The sequence below is a fragment of the Gracilinanus agilis genome, chromosome 1 (genome assembly GCF_016433145.1).
Source record: "Gracilinanus agilis isolate LMUSP501 chromosome 1, AgileGrace, whole genome shotgun sequence".
Classification (NCBI taxonomy): domain Eukaryota; kingdom Metazoa; phylum Chordata; class Mammalia; order Didelphimorphia; family Didelphidae; genus Gracilinanus; species Gracilinanus agilis.
In genome coordinates, this window is record NC_058130.1 from 36,379,339 (window position 1) to 36,398,950 (window position 19,612).

Here is a 19,612-nt window from a genome sequence, read left to right on the forward strand (position 1 = left end):
AAACATCTGGTTTTAAAAATGAATTTTCTTTCCCTTTTGCTTGTGTGTGTGTGTGTATTTGTTTTGGAGAGAGGATGAAAAGAAGGGAAGAAAAAAAGAGTAAAGTACTCCAGAGCTTTTATTTCTCCCCTCTTAAAAGCAAAACCTTATGAACCAATTTTACCCATTACTACCAGGTAAGAGTCTATAGTATCACAAGGTGCTACAATGTCACAATGGAGGGAAATCTAACATTATTAAAATAAAAGGAGAGTTGAGTTAAGACCCATTACAGACAGTCATTCCATATTGACAGATTTTAAATTAACTAGTCTTGTTTATATGCCTATAGTTTGTTTCTTAATAGGTTTTAGTTTATAGGGAAGCTCTTTATTACTATAGGAAGATTCATATTATCCAAAAGTTCTTTTTTAATTTCCTAAAACAAATCAAGAAAAGAAAGCATTAAAAAGGAAAAATGAAGGCTTTGTGTGTCTGCATGTGTATAAGTGTGATAGGGAGGGGGAGGAAAAAAAAAGGGGTGAGGAGAGAGAGAGAGAGAGAGAGAGAGAGAGAGAGAGAGAGAACAAGAGAGTCAGTCTATTTCAACAGCTGATTCCATCCTCAAAGCGTACTGCACACATAAAATAAATACAGGTCACAAAAATTAACAAATCATCATAACTGTCTAATACATCCTGGGTTGGCTACGGAAAAACAAGATCATTTTGGATTTATATCTGTAAGTATGGGATTTCCTGGACAGCTAATATCCACAAACAATCAAACATAGGAGGGACACGAGAGGGGAAAAAGCAGCATTATTTCAGATTTGAGCTGAGAGTCGTGATTTTTTAAGGGCTGAACAGGAACTGGAGCTGAAATCTGAAGCAAGGAAATTCTTCTACTAGGCACTGATGGACATTTCTGTGTTGCTTTTGGCTTTGTTAAAGTTTTTAAGTCACTGGGTTTTGGATGTCCTACCAAATGAGAATCTGACTAGCACATAAACTTTGAAGATGACAAATAACTTAAGACCTTTACATTATAACAATAATAATAATAATAATAATAATAACAACAATAACAATAATGATAATGATGATGATGAAAAATAACTGACGGTACTTCACTAACGAGACAAAGCTTTTTATGAGACCTGTTGCCAATATTAGTGCCACCAAATGATCTCATCTTTCATCCTGGCTAAATTCCAGCACACAATTTCATTAACCCAGGTACTGCAGGTGATAAAACTCATTTTTCCCTAAAGAGACAGCTAAAAAGTACCAGTTATACATTTATGAAGTACCAGCAATCAAAATTATGGATTTTCTAAAAGGTTTTTAACTACTTTTATTGAAAGGAAAATCGCTGTCTCAGACTTTTGTGACACTATTGCTAATAATAAATTTTACCATTTAGACATAGCCATAATAGGGTAGACAGTGTCAATAAAAGTATGAAACAAAGATGATCTCTGTCTTTTAAGTAAGGCCTTCTAATTACACACCGGATATATCCTATGAAACACCAAAACTAATAGCACATGAAAAAAAAATACAACTCTAGAACAATAGAATGCTACTCTATGTCACAGATGGCATTAGAATATATAAAATAAAATGTACTAATGAATTTTTTAAAAAGGTCTAAATATAAAAATTAACTATGAAGAAGGTAAAATTCCATATGCATAGCTAAGACATCTTTGTGGCAAAAACTCAAAATTACCTGCTTATAAACAAAACCATTTGGGCCATGATCTCTCTGGGACACTTAGAGAAAACTTTCCCCTCTAATTTTCTATTTATCACTAGAGGGCACTGTGGTATTTAGGCCACTGACCTTAAAAAAACAGAAACTCCTGGAAAGGTCTTGAACTCCTGAATAGTGTCAGAAAGGTTAATAAGGGTGCTGATCAAAGGAAAAGAAAAAATCGGCAGGCTCTAGATTTTAAGCTACTATGTCAAACTGCATGATAAAATAATAAATCCGATCAGATTCTGATCTTGAATCACTATATATTGTAATTTAAAACCAATTCTGGGATGTAGAAATACTCTATCATCTGTTATTCATAACATGAAATGTGTCATCCCCAAATATTTTGATTTTTATCTTAACATAAGAATTAAGTTTTGCATATATGTGTGTAACGACATAGTCACACATATGCTTCCATTGCCTATACATCTATACATATCCTATAGAAGAAGTGTGTATATACGTATACGTCTCTTCACATACTCATGCACACAGTTGTGTCGTGTGTGCGTATGCACATGTGCATGTAGCTAATTTTTGGACCTTTTATTTGGTCACAAGTATGTTGTACAGTCAGATAATTTTACTGCAGCACATTCTGACATGCAAATGATAGCAATTAATGGGTTTGAAACAATTTATGATTTCCGGCCTCCTTCAACATGTATTAGCATATACCTGGTTTCTTTAACATACACTTTGTTTTTCCAAAACCACAAACACCGTTGCTGGAATTTCATGTGGAAGTGCTTAAGGGGTTGAAAGTTAACACCTTTGTGAGCTGTGCAGACTCACAGTTGCAGCTCAACAAAAGCCTCTTTGTAGAGGCTTTCTTGAAATGTTTTCTTAACATGTTCCAAGTAGTTTTAGGCAGGCAACTAAAGTAAACAAGATGTGACCATGATAAAAACACGTGTGAAAACATGACAGAGTGCACTTAAACTCTTGGGTTTCTTAAAGTTAAATTCTCAAGAAGCCCAGTTACCAGTGAAGCTCCCAATATCATTCACAACTCAAAAGGGCAAATGTTCTTTTATCGGCGTTTATTCAGCTGTCCCCTAGTAGAGGGTGAACATCTTACTGGGCACAGGAAGACAAAAGGAGTAATTAAGTAGCCATCCTGCAACGTAGAATTTTGTGTTTACACACAGATATAACGCCCAGGATTTCTTCCCCCATTACAAATGGCTCAAAGATGCAATTTCTAAGTATGAAATATTTCCTTTCTGAGTGTGTGTATATATATGTGTGTATGTATATATATATACATATATATATATATGTATATATCTGTCTTCATTGAAAACTGATGAAAGCATACCTTTTCCTGAAGTATACAATAATGCCTGATCTTTATAGGAAATGAAACCTGAGTCCTCTCCTACCTGATTTATTAGCAAACAGGTTTCCAAATACATTTTTAACCTGTCTAAAGGATAAACTGTGTATTCTTCCAAAAAATTTTGAAGCCTAAAATCAGCCGTATTCTTGGTGGTTTAGGTTCTATCTTTGAGCCTGGGGGATGGGGAGGAAGCTCAGTCAGAGAACAGGAAACAGGAAGGGAATATTGCTAAAGTTCTTTATGCCATAGTGATGCCAATGGAATTGTTTTTGTTTTTATGTTAACCAAGTATTCCAAGCAGTGCAGTGTATAACTGTTTCAGGAGAGTTAGCAGGGGCACCTGCTGATAACAGTTAACTCTAACTGATATAACCATCACATGATGAAGCATGGTTGACAGATTTAAAAAAACAATACTAAAATGCAACTTGTTTTGAAAAGAAATGGGGAAATAATATGCATGCTAGACTATGCATCTGCTGGTTCTGATAAGTATCCTCCTGTTGCCTGTGAGTGAAAGACAACCAGGATTGTTATTTGTACAGTATTTATCTTTGAAATCAAGGGCTCTGTGGTGTACCTCACCTTAGGAACAAACGCTACAGAATGATCACAGAAGAGAGTCAAATCTCTGTTTTTGATTTACCAACAGTTATGATATTTCTTCCTCAGGAGGGGGAAAATGAACCATATTTTAGACCTGGGAATACCATTTTCTTCCCCTGCTTCCTCTCTCCTCTCCTCCTTTTTAATGGTGGCATTTTACTGGCAGAGACTTTCATTCTAAATAACTTATCGAGGGTCACTTTAACAACTCTATTTTACTAGCAAGAGTGGTAGTAAGCTTTGAGAAGAGTTACCAAGTCAAATCACTTTGCTACTCAGAATGAAAATTAAAATGGCGGTATAAATTCTTGAGCTTGCTCAAAAAATGGGAACTAGCATACCCATGGCTTCTCCTGGCAGATCACCCTACTCATGGCCCAATGAAAATGAATCAACATGAGGTTGTAGCAAAACATGGCATGAAATACAAATGAGGAAATCAAAGGTTTAATAAACCCAGATTTTATAGCTTGCAAAGTGAATCATTAAGACCATACACAGAGTGGGACTTTCCACAAAATATATGTATAACAAATAGCCAGAAAAACTTCAATATTGTACTTGATGAACAACCACTCCTTTGGTACTTAAGAAATTAAAGATGCCTTCTTAATCTTTATCTCTTTCTTGGAAAGGGGAAAAGGGGCCTCTATATTTTCTAGAGAGAAGGGAAAGATAAGGGTTAGATATCTATGAAAATCAGAATTCACTATTTTCCAGAAAATAAGAATTTGGAGCCAGGAAGCATAAAGGAGGAAAAAGGGGGTGGAAATATGGCCATTGTAGAAACTAATGAGTTGAAGAGAAAATACATATATACTTTATTTAGATCAACAAGAAATAATTAAAGAGCTACTATGTGCCATTCCCATGGTAATGGTCAGCAAGCTGGCCATGTAGTCAGAAGACCTTGAATCAAGAACTGTGTCTGACACATAGTAGGTGATTCTTGGCAAGTCACATAAATTGTTATGCCTCAGTCATTTCTCTAAGAGTAAACTGCAGAGAAGCTGCTCATGTGCTTTAACTGAGTATTTCCTCAGAGAAAGTTTGCTACACCAGCGAAAATCAGGTCAGGCATCAACCCTCTCCCCAATCCATCCCATCCCTGGCTTAAAAAAAATGACAGTCACTGTATACATGCTGGGGAATATGAATACAAAGAACAAATAAACTCAATCCCTGTCCTTAAGCTTACTTTCTGCTGCAGTAATGAGCCTTAAAGGCCAGAACAATTTTAAAAACCACTGGGATCAAATGACTTGGTTAAAGGCATAGATAACTTCTTCCTCATCAAATCTGTAGGTAACACAACTGGGAGGGACAGCTAATATAGGGTGACAGAGAAAGGATTATTAAAGGCTAGAGGAATGATTGTAAGAAAATTAAATTCAATAGGATTGAATGTAAATTTTTACAGTAGGGTACCCCAAAATTAGCTCCATAAGTACCAGATTGGAGATATGGGATAAACAGTATGGTTTCAAAAAAAATCTAGGGTTTTTGTGGACTGTAAACTCACTCAGACCGTGGTGTGATCTGACCAGCTCAAAATACAAATATAATCTAAGGTTGCTTTAAGAGAGGTATAGAAAGAAATAAGGAGACAATAATCGTCTTGTACTCTTCCCTAATCATCTCTCCTTTGGATTGTATTCAGTTACAGGAACCTTAGTTGAAGAAGGAAATTGATAAGCCAAAGAATGTGCAGAGGAGGGCAAAGGAGATGGTGAAGGGACTTCATCCTAGGTTATATGAGGATTGGCTGTAGGAATTTTGGATATTTAAGCCTGAAGATGGAGGGGCAGAAGAGGGTACCTGTCTTCAAGTATCTGAAGTACTGTCACGGGGAAGATAGATTAGATTTATACCATTTGGCTTCTGCAGACCAGAAATAGGAACAATATGAAGAAGTTGTAAGGAGGTTTGAAGAGCTATCCAAAAGTCAAATTGGTTGCTTAGAAAGGTAGTAAGTTTTCCCTCTTGGAGTCTTCAGGCAGAAGCTGGACTATCACTTGTGGGATCTGTTATGGTAGGGATTTCTTTTCAATATGAGTTGGCCATATAAGACGGCCACTGATCTGTCCATTACATTTAGGCTTACTAAGATAAATTACGAGTAAGTATTTCTAGATAGTCAAAGAACTTCTGGTAGAATGCTAACCACATCCTAGGCATCTCCAGGGCACTTACTTCTTTTTTAAAAATTCTGCAGAATACTATGTTCACCTTGACCGAATGGCTAGTGCCATTCGTGATGTTCTTCTTATAGGCTTCAAAGCAGAATATGGCACCAGAAATCTCTCTCTGACATTTCATGTTGGTTACCCTTCAAAAATTTCCTAAGCAGCAGTCTACCCAGCACATAACATGAGTGTAACACATTGACATCGTGAAAGTCTACACCATCATGGAAAACAAATGAGGGAAGTGGTCTCCTTCCTTCTGATCAGAAAATTGCCATATTCAAAAATGTAAAGAAGACAATTTATCCCTTCTAAAACACAAAACTCTTGTGAAGCACATTATGGGTGTGGATCGGTCATTAATAAGATGAGGAAACTTTAAATGAATGTCAAAAATTGCTGGGATTAAAGCCACACAAGGCTGATCTTTGACAAATTTTTCCACATCATAAGAATATAATTAGATAAATAATTAAAAAGGAAAAAAAGCAACTCAAATCAAAGATTCTATTATAAGCGAACATATAAAGGTAAGGATATGAAAAAGAATGACTGACAAAGACATTCCTGAATTTAAAATATAGTATCAGTATTATTGAATACTAATGTCAGAAAACATTGTAAATTATTATTTTACATTTAAGAAGTGCTGGTTTTATATTTAGAAGCCTTGGGTTTGAATCCCAGCTTCAAGACTCCCTAGCTAGGGACTATGAATAAGTCAAGGATCCACTATCAGCCTTGATTTTCTCAACTGTAAAAAGGGAATAATAATTATTAAATCACTTTAGTCACAGGATTGTTGAGAGGAAAGAACTTTGTAAAACTGGAGTGTGTATAAAATATATGATATTGATATTAGCATATAATCTCTAATCAAGAATTATTCTATGAAACTATTAGAGCATGGTTTCTTAACCTAAGTTCTATGTGTTTTTTTAAAAAAATGATACCTATATTTTAATATACATGATTTCCTTTGTGAACTTAAGTATGTTAGGTATTTAAAATATGATTCTGAGAAGGGGTCCATATGCATGACTGCCAAAGGGGGGGGTCCATCTACACACACACACACACACACATACATACACAAGCACATAAATATGCATAGGTGCGCACAAAGACAAAATTCCTGCAATTAAAAGGTATAAAATAATGAAATATGCACATGAAATTTGATTTGTAAATAACAAAAAAAGTGGAACTTCTTAGTCAGGTTCAATTGGGCCCATATCTATTTGCATAAAAACGGAGACTACATTAGCCACTTCATCTGAAAACAGAATTGCAAATGCAGCAACTGTTTCCTTTCTGAATATTAAGAAAGTATAACAAGTGAAAGGCATCATGGCAGAGAGCAGACTGAACTAACTTCAGAATCAGTGAGACCTGATTTCAAGACTAGTCCCTGATCTGCACTATTTGTGGGAGGGATGGAGGGAGTGAATCTGGCACACAAAATATGAGAAAACAATTGTCAAAATTTGTTTCTACATGTAATTGGAAAAAAAATAAAATGTAATTGAAAAATAGTGTGGCCTCAGGGATTGAGCATTATGTACAGGCAGATTAGCCTAGTGAAGTCTAGGGAGAATCATCCCCAGAGGAAATGAAGAGTAGCCATTATATTTCAGAGCACCAGTAAAAGAAATCATGAATCCATTCTTGAGAAACTGAAACATCTCTACCATCATCAGATAGCATTTCGATCAGAGCTTATTAGCACTGACCAATGGATCAATCATTCAAAAAACACAAACATTTATTAAATACTAGGCACCGGGAATTTAAAGACAAATTGAAATAATCCCTGTCCTCAAGAAGCTTAATTCTATCAAGGAGAAAACTAGCACATGTATAAGTAAATATAGAATAAATACAAAACAAATCATTTAGGAAGAAAGGAATCCAGCATTTAGGCAGTACAGAATATTGTGCTCAAGCTGAATCCCTCTCTATCAATCACTCTATCTATCTATCTATCTATCTATCTATCTATCTATCTATCTATCTATCTATCTATCTATCTATCTATCTACATACATACACACACACAGAGTCTGTAAGTTAAACAAGTTTTGGAACTGAATAGAATATGAGTCTATGCTTCTGCCTAGTATGAGCTAGTATAGCTTTGGCTAGGAGAAATTAAACATTCTATCCCAAAAAGTCAATTACTGAAAGTTCCTCCTTTGGTTTTTTATGGTATATGTGATATGCCTTTAGTCATGACATGGGAGATATGGAAATGTATACTGCATGAAAGCGCTCGTATAACCTATATCAAAAATCTCGGAGAGTGAGTGAATCTGAATTGTAAAATTTCAGAAAACAATTGTCAAAAATCATTTCTAAATACAAATATTCTGATACGAAGGGCAAAGTGATGTTTTAGAATACTACAAATATTCAATTCAATATCAATGTGCAAGAAGAGATGCAGGCTGAGGGCCTTTTGTGCCAATGATTTTTTATTTTTTTTTCTATTTCGTAAAAAAGTGGGCCAAAATTCTATTAATTTCAACAAATTGAAGAAAATAATATTTTAATTATGGTTGTATATAAGGATTAATAAAAGTTGCTACTAGTTTTCTTTTTAAACAATCTCCTAAATTATGTTGGTTCTGATTATATGAGCGCATTGTGGATGCATGATGGAAAAAGAGAAAAAAAAAACCTTAGAATAAAATATTGCAGCTGGAATTATAGGGGGTATGTGGACCAACTCATGAATTTAACAAATGAAGAAACTGAGGCAGAAGGTTTTGTTAACTTGTCAGGTATTCAGTAGTTAATTGGGGCTAGAATCAATATTATACCCAGGTCTCCCACTTGTAGCCCTTTGCTTCTTCCACCAGAATATACTGACTTCTGCCAGAGCCTGACAAACACTGGTTTTCCCTCATGAATTTTCACTCTCTACGGGGTGGGGGTAGAGAGGTTCCATCTTCTATCAAAATTCATTTAGATGAAGGAGAGCATAGAAAATGTGAGGGCATGCTTATGTAAAAGGTAGATAATGACTAAAATCATTCTTACTTTAGAAATGATTGGAAATCTTCACACACTGCTTCACAGCCTGGCCACTTGCATACGCCATGTCCGTAGAGTGGGTGGCTATGGGGGTGATCTTCGTGGGATAAACTGAAAGAAACCAAGAGAAGGAAAGAGAATGTAACTTAATTCTCTACACCATCCAAGCCAGCAAAAACACAGTGGACCAAACACATGATATCAGCTGTGCTCTTATTTGGTTTTTTTACTTTAAAATAATTTTCCCCTCCTTATGATTTTCATTTTATTCAAAAATAGTGCAATGAAGTTATATTGAAATGTACATAGCAAAATACAAGGCTGTATGCCTCGATACAAAAATACATCTGACAAGTTTTTCAGTGCCGTGGTGGGTAATTTTTTTAGGAGAAATTTATTAACATTACACATTCTCAGTTAAACCTCATTCAGATGAAAAGCTGTCCATTTACAACTGCGGATTCTTAAAATATCTAGAACTGAAAATGTTGTAATTTATATAATAATCAAAAACTTCAAGAAATCCCTACTTAATTTTGATATCCTAACACTAGGTTTTCTCTATAGCATATTATTAAGCTGCTTTCTTCTCCTGCACACGCATGGGGCTTTCATATACTCAAATGGTGTCACTAAATGTTTTCCAATGCAGAATTCAATACAATGAGTGAATGTGTGATTAAAGAATTGAGAAATACCAGTGGGTCAGGGAGGACTATTAGCCTTTTTAGACTGGGAAGAAGGTTCAGATTTTCAAACTATTCAAACCAAGGGTTAAAGGAAATTTTCTTATGAATGCTAAGGGGTTAATCCTTCTGCAGGATCCCAATCAATACGTAATGATTTGGCTGCACTGATCCAAGTCATAAGATGCTTTGATCCAGTCCATGTGGTGCTGAGGGAAATGTAGCTGCTGCACTCACTGATGAACCTTATTCTAAAATATTTTCCTCTATTAGATTTCTGCTTTCAGACTTCTTTCAAATAAATTACTTTTGCACTGGTTTCCATAACCTTAGATTCCATCAAATACAATGTAAAAATAATAACATTGAGAGGCATTTTTTTTCTCGTGCACATTTCTTTGGTCACTGAGGCTATCTGTAGTCCAGCCATTGGCCATGCTATATTCCGAACTTGAAGTACAAGTCGGATATGCCTATATAAATTAAATACATCAATTGCTTATAATCATTAGTTTAGTCTCCCTCGCTTGCCCAGGCTGGAGGTATAATAGCCATTCAGGGACTCGATCTTATTTCTGGCTTGCCCAAAAGTTCTGACAGTTAGTTTAGTTACTACCAGGGTTAGTTCATCCCTCCTTAGAGTAGTCTGCTGAGCTCCTGGGAACTAACTCTATTGGTGTCAACCCTTTATCCCCACTTTAGCTCAGAACTGTTCAAGTTAAGCAATCCACTAGTTTAGCCTCTGGTAATCCCTGGTGGCAGGGATTACCAGAGACCTCTATTTTACAGTCAAATTCAACATACTACATAAACCCATTACAACAATTCCTATACTGCATATGGAGAAATATGATTTGTTCCACTTTTATGATTGTTAAGGCAGCATCAAATTCACAATATAGAGCAGGTGGCAAAAGTTAACCAAAGAACTTGACCTTTTTTTTAAATATAAGAAAGACTAGAGCATCACAACCACTGTTTCCAACAAGTTTTTAACAAACTTCAAGATTTTCAAGAAAAATTGAGGATACTGATAAGAGACCCTGCACCTGAAGTAAGAAAACACTTTTCTGAGAGACAAGAGGAAAAAATGGAGAGTCAGGATTTCAAGGTGTATGGTTTCCACATAAAGCAGGAATAAAATATTGTTGATGAGGTCAGTTCATTTGACTATTGGGACACATTTGTTGCAAAAGGAAAGAGACAACACGAAAGCATTTATTTTTTTTTAAACCCGCACCTTCCATCTTGGAGTCAATACTGTGTATTGGCTCAAAGGCAGAAGAGTGGTAAGAGTAGGCAATGGGGGTCAAGTGACTTGCCCAGGGTCACACGGCTGGGAAGTGTCTGAGGCCAGATTTGAACCTAGGACCTCCCGCCTCTAGGCCTGGCTCTCAATCTACCGAGCTACCCAGCTGCCCCCAACATGAAAGCATTTAAAAGAAGAGGTGACTCCGCTAAGCCTGGGAAATGAACGATACTGCATTTTGCTCTCAATAAAAATAGGTATATGATGATAAGACATGTATTATCTTCCATATTACTGAAAATAAGGAGATTAAAAAAACACTTGATACCATTAGATCACTGGAGTAATACTAGTATAATTTTAATGTACATGAAAATTTTTTCCAAAGAAAATATTTCAAGCATTAGCTGAAATCTTACCAACTGTCGTTATTTTTACCCCTCTTTAGTGTTAACATATGGCTTTTTTTTTTGGATATCAGTAGGCTAAACTATTTAATCAAGATAAAAAATTAATATCAATAGTTCAAAATTGCATATAATTTTCTATTTATCCCACTGTGCTTCTACTGTTAAGCTGAGATTGTTTAAAAAAAACAATATGAGTTCTGTACAGTCAGATTTATAGAGGAAAATTAAATTTAAATGATTTTACATGGTGTTTGGAGGTAAGGGTTTTTTTTGTTAACTTATTTAATTGTAAAAATTCTGAGAATGAAAAAGAAATTGTTCTAATATGTTATTCAAAGCTTGATGAGGCACCTTCATTTCACATCATTTCACAGTAGGTACAACTCTAAATTCATCATATCTTTAACCAAGCTAATCTTCATAGAGATGACTAGTCTTAACAAAGGCCTAGAAGTACTGGACACGTCTGCATTGCAAAAGTGTATATTTAAATTGATTTCATCGACAGCTTTAATTTATATATTGTTTTGATTTTTCTCTGGATTCTTTCATTTCTCAGAGTGTCATCTCTTACAATAGGAAATTTTATAACAAGAAGACAAAAATCATCAAAACTAATCACCACATTAAAAAAATATGATGTTATGTGTTTGCAGTGTTATATATCTGTGGAATTCCTCATCTCTGAAAAGTAGCAGGGAAAGACATATTCTTATATTTCCTGTTAGATAAATTTTATTTTCCATGTTTTCACAACATCCCTCACAGTCAGTTCTGGGATTATTGGTTTTTTCCAATGACATTTTAATTTGCTTCTGACCCACACTCAGGAGTTCTGTGGGCCTCCAGTTTAATACCTTTGGTCTATATTCCTTTTCTTAGCTCGGCTTCAGTTCATCTAAGTCTTCATAAGCTTCTCTGTATTCATCATATTCGTCACATTACTATGCTATTATACTCATCTGCCAACATTTGCCAACAATCATGGTTAGCCACTGCCCAAAAGACAAGCATCTACTTCTTTTCAAGTTATTTACTGTCACGCACATACACACACACTAAAAACAACACAACAACAACTAGCAATATTCCCACATATAAGGGGGCTTCCTTTTTATCAGTAACTTCCTAGGGGTATGTGCTACATAGTGGTAGAATTTCTGGGCAAAAGAGTATAAACATTTATGCCACATCTGTTTTTTTAGCTACCATTCATAAAGAAGTCACTTCTCTATTGGGGGAGGGATTTTGTTCTTGGACATTTCTGTAGTTGTCAGATAGGTCTTTAATTAAGCAAAACAGATTGTCTTTTGAAAATGGGAAGTGTTCCCTAAAAGAGAAATCCTTATGAAATAGTGCTTTCTCAAGGGTGGGGCAGGAATAAGTTGGGATTGAGTTTGTTTTAAAATAAAGGACACAACTTATCTGCTTTATAAAGATGCAGAAAATGGACTGATTTTTAAAAATTCTATTCATCTAGAAAGTTCTAGTGTCCAAATTTCCTGATTTTCATTCAAGGCTTTAGCAGATAAAATCAGATGAACTTCTGAAGGGAAGCTCTTAAATGATTCTGTCCCCAAAATGGAACAAGATTTTACATTGCCTTGCTTCCTTTTGACATACTACAAAAGAGACTACAGAGGAAATGAAAAAAAAAATGAATGAAAGGATGGATTTTCCTTGAATTGTTTTAGAACTATACTTGTCCAAGAAAATATAGTTAGAAAGTGAAGATCTGAGTGTCTAATGTAAGAAAAGCCTGTTTGAATCTGAAACATTAAATAAATTGTTCAAAGATAGCTCATCACATGAAAAGTATGGCTTCTGAAATATTGCCAAGGTCAGGAAGGGATGAAAATGTGTTGAGTTTTGACAAGATTTTATTTAACATGTGAGGCAAAAGGTTAAACTTTCTCACTTGGGATCAAAATTTTATTAAATGTCTCATATATAATTTTTAAACACAGTATAAAATGCAATTGTTCATTTGAGCAGAGCTTCTTCAGCTATTGCACCAGACTGTATCCCTCTTAAGGGCAGGGAACAGATCTTTAATTTTTTAGAACTACATAGTATTCTTCCTGGCAGTTAGCAGAGTTTTTCTTATATATACAAAGTATGTTATGTGCAAAGGATGGATGTCCCCTGCACTGCACCCTGGACTTCCCCTGTGGGAGGCCCAGGCAAAATAGAAAGTCACAGTTGGCTTCAGAGATTTGATGTGTGAGAGTTAGTGGGTGCGAAAAAAGTGTGATAAACTGAGGCAAGAGGAGATTTTCCTCTCTTCTCTTCCATATTTGTTGCTGGCTGGACTTCCCTGTGAGTGTGGATAGGGGGCCCTAATAGTGGCCACAGAATAGCAAACTAAATGGAGCAGCAAAGAAAGTAACCTATATATCTCTCTCCTATTTTTCCATTTTTTCCCCCTTCTACTTTTGAATGAATAAAGTTATTCATTCATGGCCAGCCTCATAATTTTCACTCTTATACTTAAAAAAAAAGTCTATGTGTAGTTTTAAGATTTAATAGCTTTACTGGCTTCAAACTGCACCAAAGCATATGGATCACAAAATATCAGAAAATGATTATTAAAAAAAATTTAATCAACATGTAATCTGGAAAAAAATTTTAAAAACCTTCACCAAGACTTTTGGGACATTGTTTGATGATGCACTTAGTGTATATGGAGGTTGAAAATGGGACTTTTAACAAACACTTGCATGTAAAATACTATTGCCAAATATAAACAAAGAAAGTTATATTATGATCATTTTTCCCAGAAAGGATAAAATTAAAATTAGAAACAGGTATAAGATGAGACCAAAGGTGAAATCTATCTCACTTAATTTTTTTCTTGCCATACATTAAAAGTATTCTTTTAAATTACTATGTAGGGGAAAAGGGCGATGTAATATGTACTTTTTAAAATAAAATTTATGTTTTCCAAATATCAAGCATTAATTTTTTTCACCCTCAAACCTAGGCTCTCCCATCCCTCAACTTAAAAGAGTAACAAAATCCATGTAACAAGGATATATAGCTGAATTAAACAAATTCCCATTTTGGCTATGTTAAAAATGTGTTTCACATTGCATGTAAAATAAAGGGTGTCCCAAAAGTAATAGTGCATTTTAAAACTTTAATAGCTAAGACTTTGGGGATACCTTGTATACTCTTAAAATTTACTAGTATTTTCAGATAAAATTTCAATAGACTATAAAATTATCAAGTTATTTTAATCAAAATATTCTAGGCTATATAATGCAAAAATGCAAATGAAATGTACATCGTAAATAACCCATTCTCCTTTCCCCTCAAAGTTAAGAAATATTATTTTCAGTGAAAGTTAATTATAACTCAGTCAGCCAGGGAAAAGTGAGACTTTTTGTCTTTAATATCAGCTGAACCAAGATTTTAAAAATAAAGTTTCTTATCCATGACTTTTCGTAATTAAATTCTAAAAGTTCACTCAGAGTAATAGTACTAATAACAAAAGGCATCTATACAATGCTGGATTCAGGTTTGGAGGATCTGAGTTAGAATCTTGTCTCTGCCAATGCCATTGGGTAAGTGACTTAATCGCAGTTTCCTCACTGGTAAAATGAGAGCACTGGGCAGAAAGACGGTAGGGCAGAGACAGGGAACTGTACTTGGATCCAGGAAGAACTGGGTTCAAGTTCTATGTCAGGCTCGTATTCCATGTGTGACTTTGGACAAGTCATTTCATGTTTCATAGCTTCAATTTCTTTAACCTCTAAAATACTCGGTTTGGTTTTGACTTCACTAACATCAAACTAGAGGCAGTGAGATGGCTTACTGGAAAATGCACTGGGCCTAGAGTGAGGAAGAAGTGACTTCAAATTCTCCGAGATCCTTTCTAGCTTTGTGACCCCGGGAAAGTCACTTAACTTCTGCCTTAATCCACTGGAGAAGGAAGTGGGAAACCGTTTGCTAATAAAACCGCATGGATGGTATTGGTATGCTATGATCAAAGAGTCATACATGATTGAACCACAATAAACACCATGCTTCAACCAGGATCAATTCATCACCAAAATTCTCATCAAGGAGATTACTTCAATAAAAGTTCTATAGGTGGGATTGGAACCCAGGATTGTCCTGACTCTCATTCAGTCCAGTAGTCTTTATTCTCTCCCAACACAAGGAGAACACTTGGCTACCATTACATTCCTCTGTTAATACTAAGGATGCCTGGCTGATTGTATTTTGTAAGGTGGTCTATACGGTTACATATATACATAGAGTTTTTGATGATTTCTAATCTTGAAGCCTCAAAGTCTAATTTGTCCCCATTGAAGCAAAGTATAAAATGGCCCATGGAGAATATGAATAAAGAGTCCTCCATGTTACATTTGACAGAACCAATCCAAATCCCGCGTAATTCTATTTTTCAATAGAAACCACTTTAGGATTTTTATCCTGAAATATAGGATTTTTCCCATCTTCTATCAAAGTCCTTGGGTGTTTCTTCTAAGGTTTCCTAAATTCCTTTGGTTCCTTTCCCAAATTAGCCTCTGCTTAAGTCTTTACTCTTTGTCTCTAAATTATTAATTATTTAAATTATTAAAGAATGGAAATGCACAATTACATTAATATTGTCCTCGACCATGGAAATTTTTTACAGATCCATGAAATCCAACAGTGATGGTGTCAAAAATAGCTGGGAAATGTGTTAAGGAAAACTCTGATCTCTGATAAGTAATTTTTGTTTTTTGATATTGTCATATTAAAGATATGTGCATATACATATTAATTTTTAATTTTACTTTTATTTTGATGCATCTATATACATACATATATGTGTATGTTAACACACATATAGAGGCATCAAAATACAGAACTGCTTGCTATAGTTGAGATGTTATCCTGTAGTGGCTGTTCTCCAGGAGCTCAAATTCTAATAGAGACAACATGTAAGCAACTATGTACAAACAAGATAATATAGAGCAGTGATGGGTAAACTGTTTAAAGAGGGGGCCAAAGGAAAAGAAAAGCTCATGTCTCAGTCTTTTTCTAAGGCAACTCTTTTGAAGTTTCATTGTATTGTATCCTACTCGTTGTATTGGTCAGATTAGGAATAATGTCGTGCTGCCTGATAGAACATTTCAGGGGGCCGCATCTGGCCAGTGGGCCACACATCGTTGATATAGAGGATTGGGTGAAAATTAATTTTGGAGAGAAGGAACTAAAGTAAAGAAAGGCCAGAAAAGGCTTCCTTATCTGTAAAACTAGGGTTTATACTAGGTCTATAAGTGCCTTTCCATATATAAAAGTGCTATGATGCTGCAATGATTTTGACTGAGATGGCGCACAACAAAAAGAAGAATCAATTCTCTTGTTACTGAATGACTGTGTTTTCCAAGAGCAGAAATTTAACTATAAAGAACCTTTAAAGAAATGTCTAAAGTCACACCTGGAATAAGTTACAGAGCAGAGACTCAAACCCAAATCCTTTAACTCCAAAGTGATTGCATAGCATTTTTGTAATCTTGTCCTGCCCGTTTATCTGCCCAACAGTTGAATAATATTTGTACCTGAGTGCCACAAGAATCTATACCAAAGGCTCTATGTTTTCTCCCCTTTCCCTGCTTCCAAATCACTACCCTATCCCTTAAGGCAACGATTCCCAAAGTGGGCACCACCGCCCCCTGGTGGGCGCTGCAGCAATCAATAAGAGTGGTGATGGCCACAGGTGTATTTATATTTCCTATTAATTGCTATTAAAATTTTTAAAAATTAATTTCCAGGGGGCTAAGTAATATTTTTTCTGGAAAGGGAGCAATAGGCCAAAAAAGTTTGGGAACCACTGGCTTAAAGAGTTAGAGATCACCTCTGCCTATTCTGAACTGGGAACTTCAAACTTCTCCTTCTAAAGTTACCAACAATATCTTGTCTGCCAGCTCTATTGGTCCTTTCTCAGTCTACATCAGAGGTCAGCAACCTTTTTGGCCATGAGAGCCATAAACGCCACATTTCTTAAAATGTAATTTCATGAGAGCCGTACAGTGCTCACAGTGCAGCTCCTGTAACAGCGCCTGAAAAAAAATTGACTTTATGGCTCCTGCAGAAAGAGCCATATCTGACCCTCAAAAGAGCTTGAGAGCCATACATTGCCAACCCCTGGTCTATATCCTTCTTAATATCCCTGATGGATTTGGCATTTCTGACCATCCTCGTTTTCTGGACCCTTTCTTCTCTCTTGGTTTTTAAAGAACACACTTTCCTTGTTCTCCTCCTCTCAGTCTAACCGGTCTATCTCAGTTATACCAAGCCCCATAAATGGGTATGTTCTACAAAGCTCTGTGCTGGACCCTTTTCTCTCAATATATGCTCATTTTTTATGACATCCTAACCATGAGTTTAATTATCATCTGTAGGAACACAATTCTGATCTATATATTTAGTCCTAATATCTGTTGTGTGTTTTGTTCCCTTGTTACCAAGTACTTAGTACAATTTATCAAACGGGAAGCTCAGGAGATGTTTCCAATTCAACATATTCAAACAAAACTCATTAATTTTCTTTACCAAGTAGCCCCCTGTCCAAACTTTCCTATTTCTGTCAAAGGCGCCACTTAGATTCTTTCAATCTCCAAGGCTTATAACCTCAAAGTTTTCCTCCATCCCTTCCTTTTCCCTTAACTCACATTTCTTGGCAGTAGCCAAATTTTGCCATTTCTAACTCGACATCTCTTGAATCCAACTATTCCCACAGCCACTACCTTAGCTCATATCCACATTACTTCTCCCCTAGGCTATTTGCAATGGCCTCCTAATTGGTCTTTCTGACTCAATCTTCTCAACATGATTAGTCCATTTTCAACACAACTAAAATGATTTCCTTAAGCCTAGATATATTCCCGTTGTTATTCTCCTATTCAGCCAAATCCAGGGTTCTCAGTTGTTTCTAGGATCAAATATAAATTCATCATTTTGTTTTTTTTTTTAATGAAATTTACAATATGGCTCCAATCTGTCTTTCCAGTTTTTCTCTATTGAAATCAAGCTGATCTTCTCTCTATTTTGTACACTTAACACTCAAATTCCTAAACCTTTGTACTGGCCACTGGCCATGCTAATAATACATGGCCCCCTCACCTTTGTCTCAGAGAATCCTTCACTTCCCTCAAGTACCACTTTCTTCATAAAGTCTTTCCTGTCTGACCTCAAACCTATAGTGCTCTTCTTCCCCAAACGACCTTTTATTTAACTGCCTTGTATTTATTCTGTTAAGAAAATACTACCTACTTTACCATACCCTCACGTTCTATTAAAAACTCCCTACAGGCAGAAATTGTCTAATTTGTTGTATTTGTATCTGCAGGCCCTAACATAAAGCTTGGCACATAGTAGGTGCTTTAATGAAACCTTATATCTGGATTAAATCTTTTAAAGGCTGTAGTATTGAGGCTCAGAATATCACTAATTGGTTCAACACACCATTCCTTGGGCACCCCAATATACACACAGACACAAAGCATCCTATACTTTTCAAGAAATTGAATATTAGGTGGCTATTCTCATGCACTTCCCAACCCCTACACTGCAGAACTGCCAGATCTCATTGCTGATGTCAATGAGTGTGTCCCTGCTCCTTTCTTCCTTTCTCTTCACCTTTCTTTCTGTTTTCTCTTTTATATCTAGTCCTTTTGCCCATGATTCTTGGCTCTCAAGAGGAAAGGCTGAGTTTTCTGTAAATACTGCCAGGTAGAAGATTTCTTTCCTTTTGTACAGTGGCTATTAAAATATTGGGCAAGGTAGCCAGTTCTTGGCTGTTTGCTGTTCAGGGATCAAGGACAACTATTTACCTTCAGATAGATTTTGTTGTTGTTTCTGGCTGGTTCTCCTTCCAGAATCTGGGAAACTGGTTCCCCAGAAATATCTTGCATGTACCTAATTATTTTCATGGTGTCTTCTCATTAGAACTAATTTTTTCAGGGCCTTTAAAAAATACTTTTTTGTGTGTCTCTTGTACCCAACAGTGCCAGGCATGTACTAAGTGCTTAAAAATGTTTATGGAATAATTAATAAGGCACAATTATATACAATAATCTGTGCTCAGTACAAATAGCATGTTTACTGTGTTCAAAGCACAGTGTGCTAAGTGCTGAGAGCATAAAGCCCAAACCAGAACAGATTCTGACAACAAGGAGTTTACAATTTCTTTTGCAGAAGCTACTAATTTGGAGCTACTTTATCTTATTTCCTACTCCTGCAAAATACTCCTCTTCTCTCTCTCTATATTAACTTTTTAAAAAATTTCTTTTTTACCATCATCCAGTAGAGGATCTCATCCTCACCAATCTCTCTCCTTTAGTAAAGACTTTATG

At 35.6% G+C, this 19,612-nt stretch overlaps 1 protein-coding gene across 1 annotated transcript in view; it reads right to left on the bottom strand.

The window, feature by feature from the left end:
* The window catches only part of FOXP1 (forkhead box P1), a 281,610-nt gene that overhangs the window by 47,430 nt on the left and 214,568 nt on the right, over window positions 1–19,612 (bottom strand). The window contains exon 9 of the mRNA XM_044661547.1: window positions 8,923–9,027. Coding sequence (XP_044517482.1) covers window positions 8,923–9,027 — 105 coding nt within the window. The remainder of the gene's footprint in view (window positions 1–8,922; window positions 9,028–19,612) is intronic.